Raw genomic sequence first — 22,459 nt, 5'->3', positions numbered from 1 at the left:
TTTTCCTTTTTTTTGACAGTATTATGATTACTGTTAGTATTATCTCTTATTGTGAGATACAGACACTACTTCTATATTGTATGTACTGACTAGTCAATTCAATATATGCTTTAAACCAACTATTAAATGGTGATACTTTTGTTCTAAATATATTGTTCTGATTTCACAGGTGCCTGCATAAATATCACCAACAGCCAGTGCCAGATGCTACCATATAACTACACTACTGTAACTTCAATTCTTTCCATTGTCAAAAGTATTGAAATGGAAAAGTTCCTGAAGTTCTTCAATTATCTCAGTCGACTCAGCTGCTATCAACACATTATGCTGTTTGGCTGTAGTCTTGCTCTTCCTGAATGCATCAGTGACGGTGATGACAGGTATTTGGGAATGAAAATCTGTCAGTGACTAGAGCTAATTGTGGTAAAATACTCTCTGTCTAATCAGACAAGGGAGCCTATGACCTTCTCATTGCACAATTCCTGTCTGTCAAAGCTATTGGCAACATTTCTGCCATGATAAGCCAACTGCAATTGAGTTCCTCTGGAAAAAAATTTACCACTGTGATATTAGGGCAGTCAGGATTATTTTCCTAGAGAAGGCTCTCCAGATTTCTTGTACCTAATTTCTGCAATCTGACTGTGCTGAAATGGAATGCTTTTTAACAACATTAATGCCTTGGAAATGTCTAGTATTGGCATAAAGTGTTAAGTTTTGAATTTTTTTGGTGTTTTCCTTCAAAGAGATTAATGTTTTAAATATATTTTATGGTATTAGATTAGCAGGATGTGTTCAGAGGGACATAAACTATTCTGGAAGCTTAAGGAGCATGTATTTTTTCCACATTTACATAAATTTACAGCATTAGTATCATATGCATGCACTTTTTTAATTGAGTTTGATTTGAAAAAAAAAGGATCGGTGAGTTTAACACTGCTAAAATCAAAACATGGCACCAAAAGGGGAAAATGAACTATTTTTTTTAATATATGTACACAATCTTTGATATTTCTGGAGAGGGAAAGAGAGAGGGTAGATTTCTTCCTTCTTATTTTCATTTTTCCTGATTTCCAGGTTCTCCACTGGCAAATTCAGTGGAAGAGCGTATGACAATTGAATAAGTGATTCAAATAACATAACAAGAACCAGAAAGTCTAAAGCTGTGCTTTAGAAGGAACAGGATGCTTGTGAAAAAGGTTCTGTGAGAACTGGTCTAAAATACAGTTGCCATTGAAAGGTACAGTCTCATTCCAGGCAATATATGCTTGCCATTTCCATTGCATCAGAGTGATTCCTGGACTGGCAATTAAGCTCACTAAACTGACAGAAAATTAACCCAGGATAAAGGTGTACAGATGATTATATGAATAGCATTAGGGTGGAATAAAAGCAGCATAGGTAACAGTGGAACAAGACTGACCATTGGACTGGCAGAATGGTTTAATCCAAATTCACCTGTGTACATATCTTTATTAGCCTACCAAAAGCTATTTTCAATTAATCCTGTTTAATTGAGTGCATTATTAATTATAGCCCCTCCACTCCTTTTCATTATTACAATTTTTCCAGTTAAGGAATCTGATAACATACAGCCTTAAACTACCTGTTGTCCCTAGAAATCATTGAACAAATTAAGAAAAATTATCTCAGGTAAAAAATTGATGCATTTAAGCGTTCAACAACAGAACAGGCTATTTCTCTGTTGCTTCACTTATTCTGCCTTGTTTGGAACTTGACTTTCACAAACCTTTTGGGAGTGAGTGGTACGTGTCTAAAGTGCAAAGCTCATAAATCAATCAAATAAGTAGGGTGGTGAAAGGATAAGTCTTGTACCTTTTCCATTTCTTTCCTGAAGATATGTTTCTTGCATGGTTTATATTATGCCTTGCTAATTTAAAGAGCACAGAAGTTAAACTAATGTTTGAAACATGCAAGCTTTTGCTCTGGTTTTTGGCAGCAATCAAAATATATTGAGATTCTAGAGTCAGGGTTTTTCTTTTGTGTGTTTGTTGTTTTTTTTTTCCCAACTGCAACCTTCTCCTATTAATTTTTAATGTCAAAACTGGATCTGGATTTCCTTGCCCTATTTTATGTCCTGGACATCACAATGCTTCCTCTATTTTTATTTTAAAATCCTTTTTGTGGAAACTGTTCTAGCCCCTGCAGACTTAATGGGGAAGAGTGTCCAATATGAGACTGTCAATGATGCAGGATTGTGTTAGAATCTGACTTCACTTTTAGTAACCATATGTCTCTAGAGCGTTCCATGGGTGTCACTTGAAAATGCAGTCTATGCAGTTGAAGTGGCAACCATAGGAAGAGCCATAAGAGTGGATTGACAGTTAAATCTAGTCTGCCAAACCCGAGTTGTCCTAGTTTAACTTCTGGTTTCCTCTTTAAAGAAGGATATCTTTTATTCTGTAGGCAACCAAGTGATTTTTGTGATGACTATCGTTCTTGTAGCATCCAATTATTGCAGGCTAACAGATGTATTTCAGAACCAAGAATAATGATTTTAAGAAGCATCGTATCTGCATAAAATAGTTTTTTAATACCTTCCATTCTCAGCCCAGCCCCTTCCCCTTCTCTCACTCCTCCCCATAACTCTTAAAGTTCTTGGCATAATAGGGACAAGTTACTTTGTGTGTTTTGAGTGCAGATACAAAAACTGAAAGATACAACCCTGTTTTAGGTTTGTTGAATAGGGGAATCTGGTAAGTGGAAACACACTGCAGGAGAAGCAGAAGAGTCACTGTGGAAAGCATCTGATAATAATAAATGGGGATGTATTGATATGCTGTAGAGCTTTTTTGGGATTATGGTTGCTTTTTATTATACAGCATCATAAAACATACACTAGTATGGTGCACAGTTGTTATTGTCATTGTCACCAATTCCTCCAGACAGTTACAGCTGTTTCATTGTAATGTCAGTGCATATATGATCATAATTTTTCATCTATTGATAACTTTTTGTTTTATGGAGCAATTCTTTCTAATGTATGTAAAGCATAATTTGACAAAAGCTGCTTACACAGTACAGAAGAAATGAAACTTGTGATGCTTAGACGTCTATTCTTTGGTATTGCTGAGAGAGTCTGTGCTGGCAGCTTGCAGCCATGGAAGCAATAATGCATTACAAGAAGCATCAAGAAGGAAAGTTACAAGCCCTAATCTTTCACATCCAGTGAGCTGTCATTACATATAGCTTTTCGCTGATGTTTAAACGTATGTCTGTTTCTCATTTATCTTTCATGTGTTTATAAACATTGTATTCATTAACACTTGAAGGAGACTAAGTTTGTAGGCAGAGGACTTATTCACTGTTTGTGTAACACAGTGTATTTAGGAACTGGGATTTCTTAATAATGCCAATATACTGTTGCTCTTCGAAAAAGTTCTGTATCTTACTGCAGTAAAAATCATGTGTGGCAGTAAAATATATTAATTTTTAATTTAATTTCAGCAACTGGATCTACAATCAACTAGCTCTGCTCTTTTACGAAAATATGTAACAGTATTTTTATACTACTTTCCAGTAAACATAAAGTTTGAAAGTACAACTAAAACCTGTGTGAAAATGGAACATGGAAAGTTGAAGTGTAGTAAGGCTTTTTGCTTGCCTATTACTTGTCCATAATTTGTATACTAAGTAAGAGCACCATGCAGCTTCCACCTTCTTGGGTGAATGGATGAAATCTTTCCGATATGACTTCAAAATCAGCTTTAAAATACCTGTGTTGACACAGTCCAGCAGCACTGCTAAGAGAACATGACTTAGTCCTGAAAAGTAACACCAGTGGCGCAAGAACACTTTAAACTAGTTGGAGTGCTGAACTAATGACTTCTAAAACATTCCCAGCAGTAAGTTTGTCCTTTTGGGTAATACTAGCTTGCAACCTCTTACCATCAAATGCAACTCTGGTACTTTACTTGTTATAAGAAAGATCTGTGCTCAGAGTAGTGGTGTAATCTAGTGAATTCTCCCTTACTGCTGGAAGACACTGAGTGTGGGCCAAAGGCCAATTACTGCAATGTAATAAATGTTTATTTATAGTAATTCACTCACATTGGATTCTACAATTCAAGAAGACAAAAAATCTGAAAAATGTTAGTATGAAATTTTTTCTTATTTTCAAAAGAAAAACAGATGTTTTCTAAAGCCAAAATTGGTGTAAAATTTAAAGATTCAGAATCAATAGAGAAGTTCATAGCGGGTCAGCCTATAACTGCATAATACAAATAGACTTACTGAATGACGCTTTCTAATATTTCTTGCCCTCTGTAAATAATCATGTTTCATCAAAAGGCTTGGTAAAATAGTCAAGATATGTAAGATCCTGAAGGCCTATGTACATGGTTTATTTTGACTTTTTATGCAGGGAATGAATTTGAAAGTTATGGATTCTCATAATACCTCTTTGCTGTCATGCTGCCTCCTAAAACAGAAATAATACCTTGAGTACTTCCGTTAATCCTCTGTGTAGAAGTGTATTTCAGAAAGGTGAGGAAATGCCTATTATTGACAGATCCCCAAAGTCTCAAATATTTGGAGATCAAACAGGATCTAAGCTCTACCTAGAAAATGCTACTAGGGCAACACAAATTAGAAGGTGTAATATGCTCCCAAGGTAAAATTCTAAAACACCTTGCATTTATGTATCTTTTTACACACTATGGTCTTTTTCATGTCAAATATCTTTGAAATAGAGTTGTGAAGTGGCTTGTCTTCAGTTTGGGCTCAAAGAGTCCATCTGAGATTATGGCTTTTTATGTTGGATGCTGTACAAACATGCACTGAGGGGCAACCTCCTGCCTCTGAAAGTTTATAGCCCAGATGAGGAAAACCACTAAAGGATAGGAACGGAAACTAACATTGTCACATTAATAGCTAGAGAAGTTGAGACTTAGCAAGAAATTTGCAGTAGAGCAGAGAACTGAACCTGTAGCACTTACAGCCTATGTCTTCAGGTACAGCATTATTTTTCCTCTGGATTAAAGTCTGAAAGTTAGTTTCTGTCATTATCATTTATTCACTTTACTTGTGATCTAATATCTCATGAATGTAAGGAAAAAACTCTGCTATAATTTGACTTTTTTTCTTTTCTCCCCCCCCCACCCCTTCGGTTAATTCCATAGGGGAAAACGATATAATGAAGGGAAAAGGCTTTCTCTGATTTTCAGACTCCTTCTTACAAAGGAGTTTGTCATGTTAATGTGTATATGTAGAAAATATTTTGTTATGCTGTAGTGTGGTGGGGTATCTGTCAGAGGCCTTGGTCCTGTGGGGGAAGAAAGACACGCGACACACACTAGGATGAAGAGACACACACTAGGATGAAGAGACACACACTAGGATGAAAAGCCAGAGAGATGTCGGCCTGCTCAGCGCAGCAGGCAGCTTTTTATTCAGTTCTCCCACTTCTACTTTCCCACACACACAACACAAACATATTCCCACAAAAACACCGAGGAATGCCGCACCTGCTCTTCAGCCACGAAACTCAAGGCTGTGTCCATGGGAACTATCTAATTAGCTCCACTGCTCCCGTGGAAAACGGCCCAACACTTTGTAACATTCCAAACCCCTCAAACTTAAGTTGTGGGGCTGTGACTTCACCCCACACTGTAGTATCTATGCTACAAAAAACAGCAACCAGGTAACGATTTGTAGAAAGCGGAAGAGATCAGAATAAGGCTACATGGTATGTTTGGGGTGGGGAAAATTAACTAGTGAAAATTAGGTTAATACTAAATCGGTTCTAAGAAGCTGTGAATATGTGACTGTGTATTCAGTCAAATGTTTTTTGAAGAGCTGCTCTGCTACGATTTATAGTGGCAAATTCAATTCTGTGGGTTTTTTTTCTGGTTCATTGTCTTGATTTTTTTCTGTAATTTATAAAAAGGAAAAAAATAAAAAGTCTCATTTTCATTGTGGCCATAAACTAATGAAATACTAGGTCCAAAAAACAAATCCAGAAATATGTGTGGTGTCTTTTATTAAAAACCAGAGACAGCTTGAAACAAATTTAGGGTGAAATACAAGGTAGGAGAGGAAGACAATTTTGTTCATTTCCTCTTAGAAAATGGAAAAGAATTGAAGTTCATGGAGTAAGAGATATCTGTCTGTCATGATTAGTCCGACTCATGAATGAGATCAGTGATGTGGCTGTTTACCTTTTTCTGCTTTTGTGAACTGCAAAAAGTTGACTGATCCCATAGATCCTGTTTACATAGCTAATGAGAGTTTTTATTTTAGGACTTTGAACAGGAAGCTATCAGCATATATTTAAGTCAATATCTATTTTGCAAAGTCTACTTTCAAATGCTTATGAACTGTCTTCCAGTAGTTTCCTGAGTTTGCAGTCTGCCTTTTCACACCCTGTGGGAGTTGCTTCATCCTCTTAATATACTTTCTTTGTGATGGTACCTCTTTAGCCCAAGCAAGTTAACATGACTGACAGAGGCTATCATAGATGGAGTTTTGGCAATGGTTATCTAGATACAGAAGATTAGAAACTTCAACTTTTTAATCATGAATAAAGCAAAGGTGATGTTCAGTGGATGAAGTGCTTTACACATAGAATGTTTGAAATCACATGCCTTTTGTTTTAAATGTTGCCATGTCTTGGCTTTGAGCCCTTCGGAATCCATCAGACTCATTACGTACAAGGAAACATATTTGTAAAATCTGTCTCTGGATACCTGAATCATAATCCTCTCTTCAGTTTTTAAATTTGAGTTACGGTTAGTGTAAGCACAATTGTGATTTGAAACAAACAACTATGGAAATCTAGGTAATGAAAAAGATGTATAGTCAAATCTTGCCAAAAGGGAAACCAAAAATTAGAGAATATATTTGTGTGGGCAAGCCTTCACAACTTTATCATCCTGTCTTTCTCTCTATCTGCCAGTTATTAATTTTTGTGTCTTTCATTGTTGATTTTAAGCATTCTCCTAAGATAATTGATATGAATATTACTCTTTAGCAGAAAAAATTATGAATACACAGGGTCTGTGTTACTTAAAAAAGCCCAGAACAGCAGAACAAATGAATACTTTTTTCTTTCATTTTTTCCTTTGTACCAGTCAATAACCCTCAAATAGCTGTGATTTTATCAATAGTTATAATAATAAATTCATGGTCTATTTTTTTGCTAAGTAAAACGTTGAGGATAGAGTTGCTAAGGGCAGATAGTCAGCATACCCCGAGAAACATTTTGAAAAGTCTTTCCTACACAATGTAAATACTCAGTTTCAGCTCCAATCTACCATTAAATTGATGGTATACTAATTCAAGGTGAAACAGAACTGATTTACATCAAGAAAGTGAAATGGTTGGCAGTGTAATATACTGCGTAGGGATTCAAAGTAGCAAAACTGTCTGCTTAAGATGTTTGTACAATAGCACTAGGCAGTTCCTGTATACTTTTGAGAGTGTTTATGTACAGTAACAGATGTCACATGCAAATTCATGATTTAAACAATGTTTCAGGGAATGTGCTGAACAGACCTGAATTTCTAAAGATAAGGAGTCAGTGAGTAAAATCAGGGAGACTTAAGTTGGAAAATTTAGTAAGTAATAAATAGATACATTGATTAAAGAAAATCTACAATATGCAGGTTCAAAAAGTGACAGAATATTTGCACAGAGAAGGGACCTAGAAGAAAATAAATCCTCAAATCCCAACTCCTGCACTGAGGAAAGATAATTTTTCAGGAAACAGAATTTTATTTCTGCTATCCTATGTCTAGAACATGATCTTCATGAGAGACAACTGAGATCTTTAGTTAAGAAACAGCTGACTCACATCTGACTTCAAAGAAAGGAATGCTCACATTTTTCTGAAATATTGGAGTGGACCATTTTGCCAAGAAACAAATGAAGAAACCTGAAGAAACAGCAGTCGTAAAGTAGCATTTCTGAAGATACATCTTTCTTCTCAAGACAGCCCATATTACTCACTAAGAGTTTTATACTTCATAAGTTGTCTTGCTATTCTTGTGTAACTGTTCCCCTGGGGCAGAAAACAATGTGCTAACGAGAAGATTACACTTTGCATTGTTCCTCAGAACTCAGATCTTGAAGTCAACATGTCATACTCCTCACCTTAAGAGCCACTACTACTTAGTCCCAAGCTCAGACAGTATAAAGGCGATAAATACAAAGTTGGCTTTTGCAAGGAGTGCTAGGGAGAATATAAGTAATGATGTGGCATGGGCCAGAATGACTATATTTAAAGTTGATTAACATATTTTCTAGGAGGGCCCTTTCTCCAGATGTATATAATTTGGGGTGGGAGGGGGTAAAGAAAAAAGCACTTGAAATTTGGCAGGGAAGTTGCTCTAGTAAGCTTACCCTTCATCATGGCTTTTAGAAGGGGAAGGTAAGGGAATTAGAAAGAAAATGTATTTACTTTATGGGAACTTCTGTTTATAAAGTTTATGTACCTATGGATATGCCTGCAGAAGTTTATCCCCAATTTTTAGTTTACATGTCTGAAAAATTACGGTGTCTCTGAAAGCTTTTCTATCACTATCATGGCTCACCTGGTGTGGGTGGGCCTAAAGAATCTTCATGTCCCTGACCCTCCCAATGGCTAGGTGTGGCAATGGATCAAGGTACAGGCCCTTACTTAAAAGGGTCTGAAATTAACTCTCTGGTGCCAACTCTCTTACAGTAATGTGCCAGTAGATGGCAGGTGCAGTGTAGGGTAAGGGTAAACCAGGGGCACAATATAGAGAAAGCAGGACAGAGAAATAGGATGCTGGAAAGATTTTATTTTCCCCCTTCTGAGAACTGTCCCTTCCCTGCCCACAAGTAGAGGCTGTTTAAAATTACAAGTATGTCTAATTTGTATATTACTCAATGTAAAGAAGGAAAGGATTGCTTAAGAGATTAATTAAAAAAATTAAAAGTTAGAAAACTAAAATAGAATTATAGGTAATGGCATTCTACATTGGCTGGAATGATGTATGGAATGATGTATGTATCCAACGCATGTGAAGGCAGCATTTGCCATAGCAGGCAGCATCAAATTTCATGCAGTGTTTCAGTCTCTTCACTGATCTAATTTCGAAGTGCGCATGTTGGGGGAATTATGGACAGACCAGAGCTAAAAGGTTATCAGACAGAGAAACATTTTTGGGAACAGTCTGGGCACGGGAATGTCTGTTTGAAAACATATTTCACAATGCTTCTCAGAGGGAAGGAGGCAGAAAAGAAAATCAAAAGGACTGATTATTTCATGAAAGCATATTTTACTGATTGATTGCCTCCAGCCCTGTTGTTTTAATGATTTCTTGTGTGTATTATCTCTTATAAGCTGTGGTTTCTAGTTTCTAAGTTGGTATGGTAACTAGAGTCATAGGTTATTCTTCATCACATGCAATATATTATTTCTTATGACTAACTGCTGATCATTTATGTAACTGAAATAAGCATTTACAACAAATCTTAAAATTAACATGGCTTTTTGTTCATGTTTGTTTGCTAATTTAATATATCTGCTAGAAAAACTCATCGTTTTCAAAAAATGAGATTGATTTCTTTTAATAAATTGCAATAATTTTAAGACAGGAGCTTTCAGTAGAATCGTGCAACATTTTGGGACTATCAACACTGATAGTTTCCTATTAGGCTTGTGCACCTGGACTCAAACCAGAAACGTATAGATGAAGTAACATCTTATTTAAATTTGGTAGAAGTCATCTACTAGATATGAGTATACCGTCTTGTGCAGAAGTTAATAAAAAAAATGGTTTTGAATTGAATAGTAGTTAAAGGATTCTCCAAGAATTCATATGCTGTTCAGCTCACATTTGGCCTCTTCTAGTGCCCAGCTTATTAACAAATAGCTTTTAAACCATCTGCAGTCAAAACCTAATGAGGATTCAGTTAGTGAGACATAATTACCTCTCACAAGTTAGTCTTTCCTGTAAGAAGTTATTGTTGCCCTGTTGGAGACTGTGGTGGTAGGCACCAGGCTCACAGGCTGAGCAGGACAGGCAAATTAGAATCACAGGTGTGGTGGGGAAGAACCTCTGGAACTATTCTTGCTCAGATCGGGACCAGCATTAAATTCGATGAGACTCCTCAGGGCCATTTCCAGTTGAGTTTAGATGATTCTTAAGGATGGAGGTTCCACAACGTCTCTGGAGAAGATACTCCAGGCCAGTAGATTTTAAGTTGGTATAATTTGGTAGTGGTGCTGAACAAACGGTGTTACCCTATTCCCCTGCTTGTTATTCCCCATCTCCACTGTGCCTTTTCCATGTCCTGGCAGAAGCATTTGTTCAGCTCCATGACAGATTGGATTTGGAAACCAATCTGAATTAAAGTAGGAGTGACTGATCTGATCCATTGTGTAATAGCATGAAGTACCGTGCTGGCACAAAGAAGTAAGGAAGAGAGGTGGGGAGAGGTTCTGCAGCCAGGCTTATGAGGGGTAGGACAGCTTCTTTCAATTAATGCCATCTACTCCTGCCAGCTTGAAGTGTTTGTGAAACAACTGTAATGTGAACTTGAAGTAGCAGGATAATGGATTATAATGATTTTCTACTCGACAGAGAGGAGCCTAAAGTGTCAGTGAGTGAGAGGTGTGTCTGTCTTTAGGATTCCTGACAAGATGCAGCTCAGAAAGTTTTAACTTGGGCTAATTCTAGAAGTCTTCCTTTTGGCAATGCTCTGAAGTGCACAGGGAAGCATGGGTTTTGGAAAGCTACATGAAATTATTTATGGGTACTTATCACAGTGATCTGTGGAAATGGGAGGCAGACCTTTAGGCACAATATTGTTTTGGGTGTCTTTATTACCCATATGATACAAAGAGTTAGAGCAGCTGTACTGTGTGTGATTTACTGTTAATCCGAAATTTCTGTAGCAATGCTGTAGCTGAAATACCCATGTGTGATTCAGAGGACTTCAGTTTCACTGTGACAGCTTGTCTTTTCCAAATGTGAATTTTGTTTACTAACATGAAAAGATCTTGTAACCTGGATTTTTAGGCATATTAAGAGCTGCCTTTTTTTTTTTTTCCAGAAGAAATTCCTATAGAGTAAAGCAAACAGTGTATGCTCACATCATTTTCATAACAATGTCATACAAACACCGTTTAAATATTAGAATTAAATAAAGAACTTTCAGAAATTTGACCTGGTTTAGGAGAAGTTCTGGCAGATGCTACGAGATTGTAAAAATAGCTCATAATTGTAGCAAAATTCTTAATAATATTTATTTAAACTGATTCCTGGCTGAATTATAGCTCTAGTGAATTCATTTACTATATCTCTCCCATTTTCACTGTCATGTTTGAATCAAGTGATGGGATCACTGAGAGAAATCTGGAAGGGCTTGCTGCTTTAGTCAGGACAGATCATCCCAATTAATTATGGTCATCATAAAAAACACATTAAATGATTTCGATAGCTTTTTTGTGGCAATAATGTTAATGCTATATGGTAAAATAGATGTAGCATTCTGTCTAAGTATGATAGAATAAAGTGCTTCTGTTCTACAGAGTATACTTTAGGTGTTTCTGATTGTTACAGTGTTAGAAGCTCAGTTGTGACATATGTTTCTGACTGAAGAGTCAGAATGGATTTCTGAATTTAAGTTTTTTGCTGATTCATTGAATCATAGAATATCCTGAGTTGGAAGGAACCCATGAGGATCATCGAGTCCAACTCCTGGCCCTGCACAGGACCATCCCCAAGCATCACACCATGTGCCTGAGAACATTGTCCAAATGCTTCTTGAACTCTGTCAGGCTTCATGCTGTGACCACTTCCCTGGAGAGCCTGTTCCAGTACCCAGCCACCCTCTGGGGAAAGAGCCTTTTCCTAATATCCAACTTAAACCTCCCCTGACACAACTTCAGGCCATTCCCTTGGGTCCTGTCACTGGTCACCACAGAGAAGAGATCAGTGCCTGCTCCTCCTCTTCCCCTCGCAAGGAAGTTGTGACTGCAATGAGGTCTCCCCTCAGTCTCCTCCAGGCTGAACAGATGAAGTGCCCTCAGCCACTCCTCATACAGCTTCCCCTCAAGGCCCTTCACCATCTTCGTTGCCCTCCTTTGGATGTTCTCTAAGAGCTTAATAGCTTTCTTATATTGTGGTGCCCAAACCTGCACACAATATTCAAGGTGAGGCCACCCCAGTGCAGAGCAGAGTGGGACAATCACCTCCCTTGACCGGCTGACAATGCTTGGCCTGTTGCCTCCCGGACATGACTGGCCCTCCTGGCTGCCCCTCCTGACTGCCAGGGCACTGCTGACTCAATCATGACTCCTTTCTTTGGTAAAAATCATTTATCTGGGTTTTTTCTACAAAATAAATAATTACACTGACTAAAAATTCTAACCTGCATTGTAGAGGCTGTACCTCCCCATTCTTAAGGATATCAGCTGATTTTGGCCACATTGTCCAAGAAGCATTGCTAGGCCTGAAAGAGATGATAAATACAACAGCAGCTGATGTAGAAGATGTGAAATTCAACAGCAGCTGCTGCCTCTTTTATTCATTTTTTTAATGGATAAGAGCCTTTTTAATCTAACAGTATATTTGGATTTGTTCCCAGTTCCACTTTCAATGAAATCAGGAATTTATATTTCCTTCCTCTGTCTGAACAGTCTTCAGACTTCAGTGTGAGCTCTTTGTTAAGTGTGGTACTCTTGGATATCATATCTCTTCTAAGACTTTTGCAAATATAACTCTGTAGCTGACTCTTTTCTATTGTCACAAGATATGGCAACTATTAAGGAGTAGTTAATTGGACCTGTAATTTTTAGAGAAAAAGTAAAAGGCATCTGTATGGACCCACAGAAGGGATTGCAGTCCAATTTTTTCATTTTATTTGGTTTTGAGACTTTTGTGTTCTCATAGCCTTTAAACAGATTGTATGTTCTTCCATGCTGCAGGCAACCCATTCAGTATATCCATATGCTTCATGTTTTTCATTCTCATTGTATAAAACAAATCATTTTCAGTCTCTTGGAAAGGGCATTCCTCTTGTGGCTCATCTGTAAGTGCCAACTTCATGACAGCAGTTGGAGCATTCATGAGTGAGAACTGGCTTTCTGCACCAGCTGTAAATCCTTATATTCAGTCCCTGTAGGGCAGATGAGTGGACACCTACCAGCAATTCAGCCACTTAATACAAGGCCTTAATCTTGTCTAGGCAGCTGAAACCATTCTTCAGGCTCTTACCCCAGGGGAACTGAGATGCTGCTGCCTTTTACCAGGATCACCTTTGAGTGCTTTTGTTCTCCTTTAAGGTGTTAGGGGTTTCTCATACTGTGGGTGCTAAGTAGTCCTTTTACAGGCTGATTTTGTGTTTTTGTACTTACACACAGGAACCTGCTTCTAGGAAACACTTCATGAATTTGAGCTAAAAACAAGGTTAGAAGTAAGACACATACGGTTAGCTCTGCATTGAGAACCACAAAGTGTTACATGGAATTGAGGTACCATCCTTAAATGTTGCTATATCGATTCAAAATAATTTTGTCAAGTGAAATAACCACAAAAATCTAAAATAATCTTGCTTTCTTTTCAGATTTTATTACTGTGTAAGGAAGCAAATTTCATATTTAAACCCATCTCTAGAGACAAAGTACATAAGAAAATGCAAAATTCCAATTAATTTGCAAGATAAAAGTGAAAACTGAACAATGAAAGACAAAAGTACAGTATTTTCTGGATTATGCGAAAGTGAAATGTTAAGCAGCCCATTTGTTTACAAATCCATGAATCAAAAAGCAATGCTGAGGGTTTTGTGAGTTTACCGTCAGTGACACTGAATGTGCTGCTATTTATGTTGGTGTACTGTGAGAGGGTACTGAGAAAGATTTCACAAGAACTGTCACTCCAGAAAACTGTAATCCTGGGTGTGGATGTTTGCCCTACTGTAGAAACTTCCTTTTCTTACATTTATGTTCTGTGGAAGTATTTATTGTTAGAAAATTCTGAAAATTATTAAAAACAATTAGAACTAACAATGACTGGTGTGTCAGCTCGCCACATCAACTTGTTTGATTTCAGGGCTGCAAAACCACAAAGAATAACCTCAGTTTTCTTCTTCCCGTAAGTTTTTCATGTTTCATTTTGTCCTTGTAGCCATCCCCCTTACCCCAGCAGTCTCTCACAATGGTATTACCACTTTCTTTATTTTGTCTCAGACCTGAGATCTATCACCATTCTTAACCTGTGTGCCTATGAATGATACAGTGGATTATTCCGCATTGCTCTGTGGCATGGCTGTGGATGACTAATATGTCCTCTGGTAGCCATGCCAGTTTAAATTTTTCCTTAAACAGATTTGGATGAAAAAATAATCCAGCAAAATACCCTACAGTTGTTTTCAACTTGGCTCAGTACATGAGTACAGCTTATTGTGTGGCCACAGGAACAGGTATCCTGGAACAACTGAAGGGATGAAGCTGGGGAAAGAAGAGTAATGTGGACCAGCAGTAGCTAAAAATGTTCATCAGTCTTCCTTCAGTCAGGTTGTCTGTTGAACTGCAAATGTGACCTTTAGCAGGAGCAGTCAACAGTTATGTATTCTCAGAGTGATCTTTGTGCTACATTTGCAGCTCTGGCATGGAAGTTATTTATCCTCTATTGTTTTCATCTCTAAAATTGCAGTAATGAATTTCTCAATAGGGCATGGCTGTGGCAGTGCATTTATCAGTGGAGATACTAATGTGAAGACACAAAAGAAATGCCGCAGAAAATAATGAGCTCTAGATATATTATCAAATTTACTAAGTTGCATGGGGAGTCCCCAAAGGATGGTTAATTGTATATTTTATTTAATACTGTTGTTGACTTTAGCAATTTCTTCTTCTCCGTCTCCTACCATCTTATTCCTGCTTTGTCTGTATCCCTTTGGAGGAACCAACTCAGTTGTCAGATAAGAAAAAAAGTGCTTTTTTTTTTGTCACATTACTCTTAGCTGTATCAGTTGTTTGACCTGGCTTACTACACAACCAGATATAGGTAGGCAGGTATACAACAGCTGTTACAAACAGCAAAACTGAAATCAGCTCAGAGTCAGATACAGGCACTTGGGAACAAGAGCTGCACATGCTGCTGCTGCTTCCAGAAAAGATGTGCCCTCAGTGGCTGCTGAGACTGAGGGTCAGACCCTTTAGCTACCTTGAACTAACTTTAGAAAATGTGTTAAATTCTGCAGCAGGAGGAAAAGAGTTGCCAAAAGGATCTTCCCTCTCTTTACTGCTTCTTGTAGAATATTTCTTTGATAACTTCTACTACTCAAAACAAACACTAAAGAAATAGATTCTACTGATGAGCCCCATGCAAGGTAATGTGATTGCAAAGAAGAGGAGTCAGTATTACAGAAAGAATAAATTCTGAAAAGAATTAGTCTAACAATGTAAAACGTCTTTAAGTAAGTGATAAGGAGTAGATCCCTATAGGATTATAATCAGCAATTTGAATTCCAATTTAAGTGAACTCTAAGTGATTGTCATGAAGAGGAAGTCAAATCATCTGCTCTCAGGCACTATGTAGCCTCTTTAGAAGCTTAAAATCATTTAACATAGTAGTTTTAGAGTATATACTGTATTGTGTATATCTACTTCAATGAATATTTGATATAAAACTCATTTGATAATTAGCTTCTCCAAAGATACCTTATACAAATTTATAACCTTTATTTATTCTATTTACCCTTAATATACTTTTTAGTAAACTATAAAGAACATTTTTATTTCTGGTGTCATACAGTTCTTAATTTGCGTATTTCTATGCAGCTGAAATAACTGAAGGATGAATTTTAAGTGGGAGGAAACCCACTTCTTTCATCAAACTCTATTTTCAGGAAGAGTTTTTTCCATTAAAATGCTGAAGAGCAGAATCGCACCCTAATATGTTATAACCTGCTCCTGGTGCCAAATCAATTCTGATAAGATTGCCACAGACCTACCAGTTTACTTTTAAAATTATTGGTCTCTGAGTAGTTGTAAATAAGACTAATCAAGATGGAGATTTTTAATAATATTTTCGTCTTTCAGTAAATTATGCAATATGTCCATACTAAACTTGATCATTATCCAGAAATACTTAATTTATGGAGCACACATGACTGAACTTTAAAACTGGGCCAAATACTGCAGTAATTGCAGTAATGTTTTCTGATTTGTCAGAGCTTCTCTAGAGACTGCAAATTCTACTCGGCTTATTGGATCACAATGTGATTGTGCTTTAGAAGGCTGGTAATTTCTAAATTATGTCTGTGCTGTGCATATCTGTGGTGGGTTGACCCTGTCTGGGAAACTGTTCTGAGCCTGATTTGGGCCTGATTTTGGCTTAAATTTAGCCTGAAAGTCAAGAGATTATGTCACGTCCAATGAATAATGAAGATTTGGCACCTTTTTGGAGTGGTTCTCTAGAATGCAAAATTCTTCAGAAGTGTTAATTACTATTTTTTCTCTTTTTAAAAAGCTTTCACAATCTACTACAGTAATAATAGTTTTTATTTTTGTTCTCTATCTCTTTTCTTCAGTCGAGGTCTCTTGCCCTGCAGGACATTTTGCGAGGCAGCAAAAGAAGGCTGTGAACCAGTCCTGGGTATGGTAAATGCTTCTTGGCCAGATTTCCTGAAGTGCTCTCAATTCCAAAACAAAACTGAAAATGACACCACTACAAGGGTATGCTTCTCACCACACCAAGAAAAAGGAAAGCACTGTACGTTTCCATTCTTAACTGTTACACTATGTTCATGAGTTCTTATTTAATGATGTATTTTTCTTACTGTGTAGGAAACGCTCTGTGTTGAAATCATTATTTCCCGTTACATTGCTGTTTCCCTTCATGTTACTGTGATAAAGTGTGGTTGTCAGTTGGTTATAATTTTGCTGTGCTTTAATTGTTTAGTCTGAATTTTTTTCAGACTTGTGTTGATTTGAGGCTTTTTTGTTTTGCATCAAAAATTCGGAGCTATTTTGAAGAAAGAAGGTAGCAGAAAAGTAATACAATCTTTGAAAATGTTCTTCTTAGTTTTTCTCTGCTAAGCTCTAGTAAATACAGGTTTGCTATTTGGAGCAGGAACCTGATATACAGACAAAATTTCAAGTGTATCTCTTTTCTCCTTGCTGTAAAAATGAGCCCCAAACTGATCAAGACGTAGACTTTTCAAAAGGCATGGTCTTTATATGCCCATGCATAAAGTCATAGAATCATCTAGGCTGAAAAAGATACTTAAGGTCATCCAGTCTAATGGTTAACCCAGCACTGCCAAGTCCACCACTAAACCACGTCCCTCAGTGTCATGTCTACATGTCTTTTAAATACCTTCAGGGATGGTGGCTCCACCACTTCCTTGGTCAGCCTGTTCTGATGACTGACCACCACTCCTTCAGTGAAGAAAATTTTCCTGATATCCAGTCTAAGCCTCCCTTGGTACAACTTGAGACCATTTTCACCTGTCATGTTGCTTGTTACTTAGGAAAAGAGACTGACCCCCCACGTGTCTTTCAGGTTGTTGTAGAGAGTGATAAGGTTCCCCCGAGCATCCTTTTCTCTAGGCTAAACATCCCCAGCTTCCTCAGCTGCTTCTCATAAGACTTGTGCTCCAGACCCTTCATCAGCTCTGTTGCCCTTCTCTGGACTTACTTCAACACCTCAATCTCTTTCTTTGAGTGAGGAGCCCAAAACTTAATGCAGGTGTGGCCTCACCAGTGCTTAGTACAGGGGGAGGATCACTGTCCTAATTGTGCTGGCCACACTGTTTCTGATACAGGCCAGGATGTCATTGGCCTTCTTGGCCACCGCCACCCGGGCACACTGCTGGCTTATGTTCAGCTGGTTTCACAGGTCTAATGAGTTTTGATCATAGAATCATGGAAACATCAATGTTGAAAGAGACCTTTAAGATTATCCAGTCCAACCTTGAACCCAGCACTACCACTGTAATCCTTAAACCACTAAACCATTTCGCTAGATCTGGATGTCTCTTAAACATATAAGGAAGTGAGAAGGAGGCATCATCAGTCGTTCGTTCCTCATGAAAGCAATGATACATCCTGGGGGGAAGAAATTTCAGAAGCCCTCTTGAGGGCTGCCATTCATATCCCTACTCACAGAAATATTCCAGCTCTGTTTTCTCTCTCTCAACTGACACTGTGTTAACTCTATTATTTTACTGAATAACTGATGCTGTTAAAACCATGGAGGAAAAAAACACAGTATCTTGAATGAGAAATAAAACAACACAATGATCTGACTTAGATTAACATGGAGCTCTTACAAGAGCCCTGAAGTTATTTTTTGGATAATTTGAATGGTAAAATGCTTTCAAAAGCAGCAGTGAATATGATGCTTCTGCTGTTTATAAAACAAAACTGTGTAAATGACAGTATAGAACTGTCAGAAAATGTTCACTTTTGTATTTTTACTTGAGGCATTATGAATGAATGTCTGTTTCTGTTAAAAAACGATGCATAAGTGGCCTGAACTGCACTTCATAGCCATGAGATTTTTAACAAATTACGGAATTATAGAATGATTAGAGTTGGAAGGGACCTTAAATACCATCTTGTTCCAAACCCCCTCCCAAGGGCAGGGACACATTCTGCTAGACCGAGTTGCTCAGACCCCCATCCAACCTGGCCTTGACGCTTCCAGGGATGGGGCATCCACAACTTCTTTGGGGATCCTGTTCCAGTGCCTCACCACCCTCACAGCAAAGAATTTTTTCCTAATATCTAATCCTAGTCTACTCTCTTTCCGCTTGAAACCATTCCCTCTTATCCTGTCACGACATGCTCTTGCAAGAAGTCCCTGTCCGTCATACCTGTAGGCTCCCTTCAGGTATGGGAAGGCTGCAATTAGGTCACCCCTAGATTCACACTGGTATTAATTTAGGGGAATAACTTTGCATAGATAATTGAAATACCTGATTACAACCAGGTATTTATATTTCTGTAGGGAATGTGAAGCTAAATACATCCAATTGAGGGTTTTTTGAGAAAAAGCTTTTAAAAACAGGAAGACATCATCTTTTTTTGTGCCCTTATATTTCCTTAATGCAGTGAAAAGAAGAGAGAGATGATCTGTGTATGTGTAACATTGATGCTGACCAGCTGCAAAAACAGGAATAGTGGAATGATTTTTGAGGGAGATAAAAGGTTTTTCAGGATTGTGGTGGTCTTTCATGTGAGAAAGCATTCACAGTTTAAAAAACTATTTCCTGCAAGCATTAATTCTTTACTTCTTTTGATTGTGCATTACATTTTCTTATGTTCTTTGATTTTTATTCTCCCATTCTGCCTCCCCCACCATTTATCTCTGCCTGTATTCCTGTTCTTTGCCTATTTCTTTGCTTGCAGTTTCCTATGTGACCTTTTTAGGCCACATCCTTTGCGTGAAAGAGAAGGGTCTTTTGTCTTCTTTCTCCCACAGGGTTTTGCATCATAAGGAAATAGAGGAATGAACAATTTTCTGGGATTAAGGAGTTGCCAGCTTTTTTAATTCCATGATCATGATCCTATTCTCAAAACTTTCTGGAGTTGACAGGAACAAGATGCATGCACTGTACTGCAGGGTACATATGGTATAGGGAGCAGGAGATGAAAATTTGCAGGCAAGGGAATACAAGGATTCCTCTGTGTCCCACTGTGTTATTGTATATTGGGTCAGATGCCGATGAAGAGTCCATCTGTCTTATAATGCTGACTCCAAAAGCTGAAAAAATCAAATGCACAGAGAAGAATAGGAGAACAGGGCAAGACAATGTGACAATACTTTTCCAAATGCTCCTGCATTTTCCATCTGTTTGAGATCCAAGGACTTTCTTTACTTCTGACCCACCATAGATGTTTATTTTATTAATATGTCCCTTTGTTTTATGGACCTATGCACATTTTAACATGTGCATAGGTCCATGTATCGTGTTCCAAAGTGTTACAGCTCATCAAAGCATTGTATGAAGAGCATTGCCTTTTGATTGTTTTAATACCTCCTAAGTTCTTTTGTAGCATTAGGTAGTGAATGTTGTCTCCACTTTGAAAAAAATTAGCATAATTTTCCATGGTCATTTTCACAGCATAAAGAATGCTTTATCTGTTGTTATACCTTGAAATGCAGATCTTGAGGATGGTAAAACGGTGTTTATTTCAGTCCGTGCTGTCTGCAGCTTTCCAGGGACCTGCCCACACAATCTTCTATAGATGACATTCCAATAATCTAGCTGGGAAGTACAGCACATAAATGGTCTTGCCTCCTCAAAGCCACTTTTGATAGTACACCAGATACAGGTACAATAAAGCACTCTTTGCTGCCCATGGTGTTTAGTCAGGGATTTTGGAAGCTATTCCAGTTTGTAAATCTTTCTGAGTAAGACCTACAACAGGTAAATTTCTCTGGCAGCAAGGATTACTTCCATTTTGTTTGGGCTTTTTTACCTAATATTTTTTCTTCTTCAGTAATTCAGGTACATATATGTTTGCATGATTTTATGAATAAATGTGTGAATTATTTACAGAGGTATCAGTAATTAACATTTCCCAGCACATTTCTTTAGAATAACACGCTTGCAATTTTTAATAATTTTGAGTGGAATGGTTCATACTTCTCTTAACTTCAGACAACTATTTCAGGCATTATTTCTTTTGTTGCTGCTGCTACCTTGTTTCAAGCAGTCCCAGCATTTCTGAGTATGCAGCCATTTGCATGTGTTCAAGAAAGTCTTACAAATGGTTGCATAACTAAATCCTCTAGGTTTCAGATCAAATACCAAGATTCAACATTCAACAAAAACGTTTGTTTTACAGCATTTAACAAGGCTTTCATAATTTCCAATAAATTCTGATTGAATTGTCAACCTACTAAAAACTTTTTGGATAAGCTTGATAGAAAGCAGAAATTAAATTCATTGGACATACCATTCACAGTGTATGTGCTCTCCTTGCCGTGAACACTGCACTGACTGGAACAAACATATCCAGTCATCACCTTGTAGAAGACTGCAAGAGGTGAGATTAGCGTTTCTAAAAAATTCTTCTGATTGCTTCCATATGCTAAAACTGAGAGAAACAATAGTAATTTCAGTCTTCCTCTTTTTTTGTGTATAACATACAAAACAAATAGGAAAATACTGACTGTAGGTATGACTGTAGAAGTGGTTCAGGGTAGGAGCAGAACAAGATGGGGATGCATTAAGGAGGCAGAGTCAGATTGAATTATAAATGCTAGAACACAGTTTCGTTCACAGCCCAGAAATTAGTATGAGACCCCCAGAATCTTTGTTCTTCTGATCTGTAAGAAAAATAATCACATAAATATCCTTCCTGTTTACCTCTGTTCTCCCAGGCCAAATTGGCATATTCACACAAAAGGTAGAAGTCCCTTACTGTTGCTTAGTACCAGTAAAACTCTGTACTGATGGGGATCTGTAAGCAAATCAAGATGGTTTTTTTTGAGCTATTTCTGCTGTTTTTCTTTTCGAACATGCAGGAAACTGTATAAAAGCCCAAGTTATAAGAATGTATGATTATCGAGTCAGTTAAAGTTACCTTTCCAACCTCAAAGACGCTTTCTTGTATGATAAATTACAATCTTTTGATTATGTTATCATATTCTATTTTTACCTGACATAATTATCTGAGGGATAAACACTGGTCTCCCGGGAACTAGAGCCCATACTGAGGAAGTCTGTTGTTTCTAGGGGCCCCTGTAGAGCTTACTGACTGTAGCAATTAGGAAGTGCAGTGCATAAGGCAGGAAACTGGAGAAACACAAAGATTGGCTCACAATAAAGAAAGTGTGATTTTATCATATGGAATGAGATTCTTCCCTGTCACCATTGCAGTCACGATGTTCAGCAAGGCACTGGAACAGAAGTGGACTCTTCATTTGTATAGCTGGAGTTTATTTGCAGCTGAAACATGCTCTTGCAGCTACAAATAAAGGCAAGAATTCTTTGAACATGTAAAATAATATCTGTCATTACTCTCCAGGAAAAAAACACACACGTGCTTACGTTGGTCAAATTAAGTTATTCTTCGTTTTAACTTTCACTTTAATATCTCACTGCCTCATTTTTGTCCCCTGTAAAATGAGACTGTAAGTGCTATCAAATCTCATGTTGGTTTTAAGACTATGATATTTTGCAGTTTGTAATACCCTTCCAAAACTGGTAGAACAAAGGTAAGGCTGTAGCTCTTTAGTTAGAAGTTAGGAAACCTGTCCAACCACAGTGTGTTGTGAGGGAACCTACTGAGGAGCACAGTATAAGCTAAACAATAACAGTGTGCAAAAGGATGGTGCTGGTGGTTTTGCCCTATCTTGCTTCTGATTAAGAGTCACAAACATTAAATGGCACAAACTAGTTGAAAACTTTTAGTTCAAAAAAACTATTTTGGGCACTTTTCTGTGAAGTTAGAAGCCTTCTTTAAAATCATTGCATAAGCAGCTTTCGCTGCAATAAACATGGCCTCATC

The 22,459-nt window shown here is 37.6% G+C and overlaps 1 protein-coding gene across 4 annotated transcripts in view; it reads left to right on the top strand.

Moving 5' to 3' along the window:
• The window catches only part of CORIN (corin, serine peptidase), a 123,570-nt gene that overhangs the window by 44,252 nt on the left and 56,859 nt on the right, over positions 1-22,459 (top strand). For all 4 annotated transcript variants that reach the window (XR_003526482.1, XM_027636206.1, XM_027636205.1 and 1 more), the window contains exons 4-5: positions 170-380; positions 16,525-16,706. Coding sequence is in view for 3 of the 4 variants with exons in the window: in XM_027636206.1 (XP_027492007.1) it covers positions 170-380; positions 16,525-16,706 (393 nt within the window). In the remaining variant the exon portion in view is untranslated. The remainder of the gene's footprint in view (positions 1-169; positions 381-16,524; positions 16,707-22,459) is intronic.

The sequence above is a fragment of the Corapipo altera genome, unplaced genomic scaffold (assembly GCF_003945725.1).
Source record: "Corapipo altera isolate COAL_440 unplaced genomic scaffold, ASM394572v1 22b, whole genome shotgun sequence".
NCBI lineage: Eukaryota > Metazoa > Chordata > Aves > Passeriformes > Pipridae > Corapipo > Corapipo altera.
The sequence above is the reverse complement of the archived record's forward strand: the minus strand, read 5'-3'. Positions and strand labels throughout refer to the sequence as shown.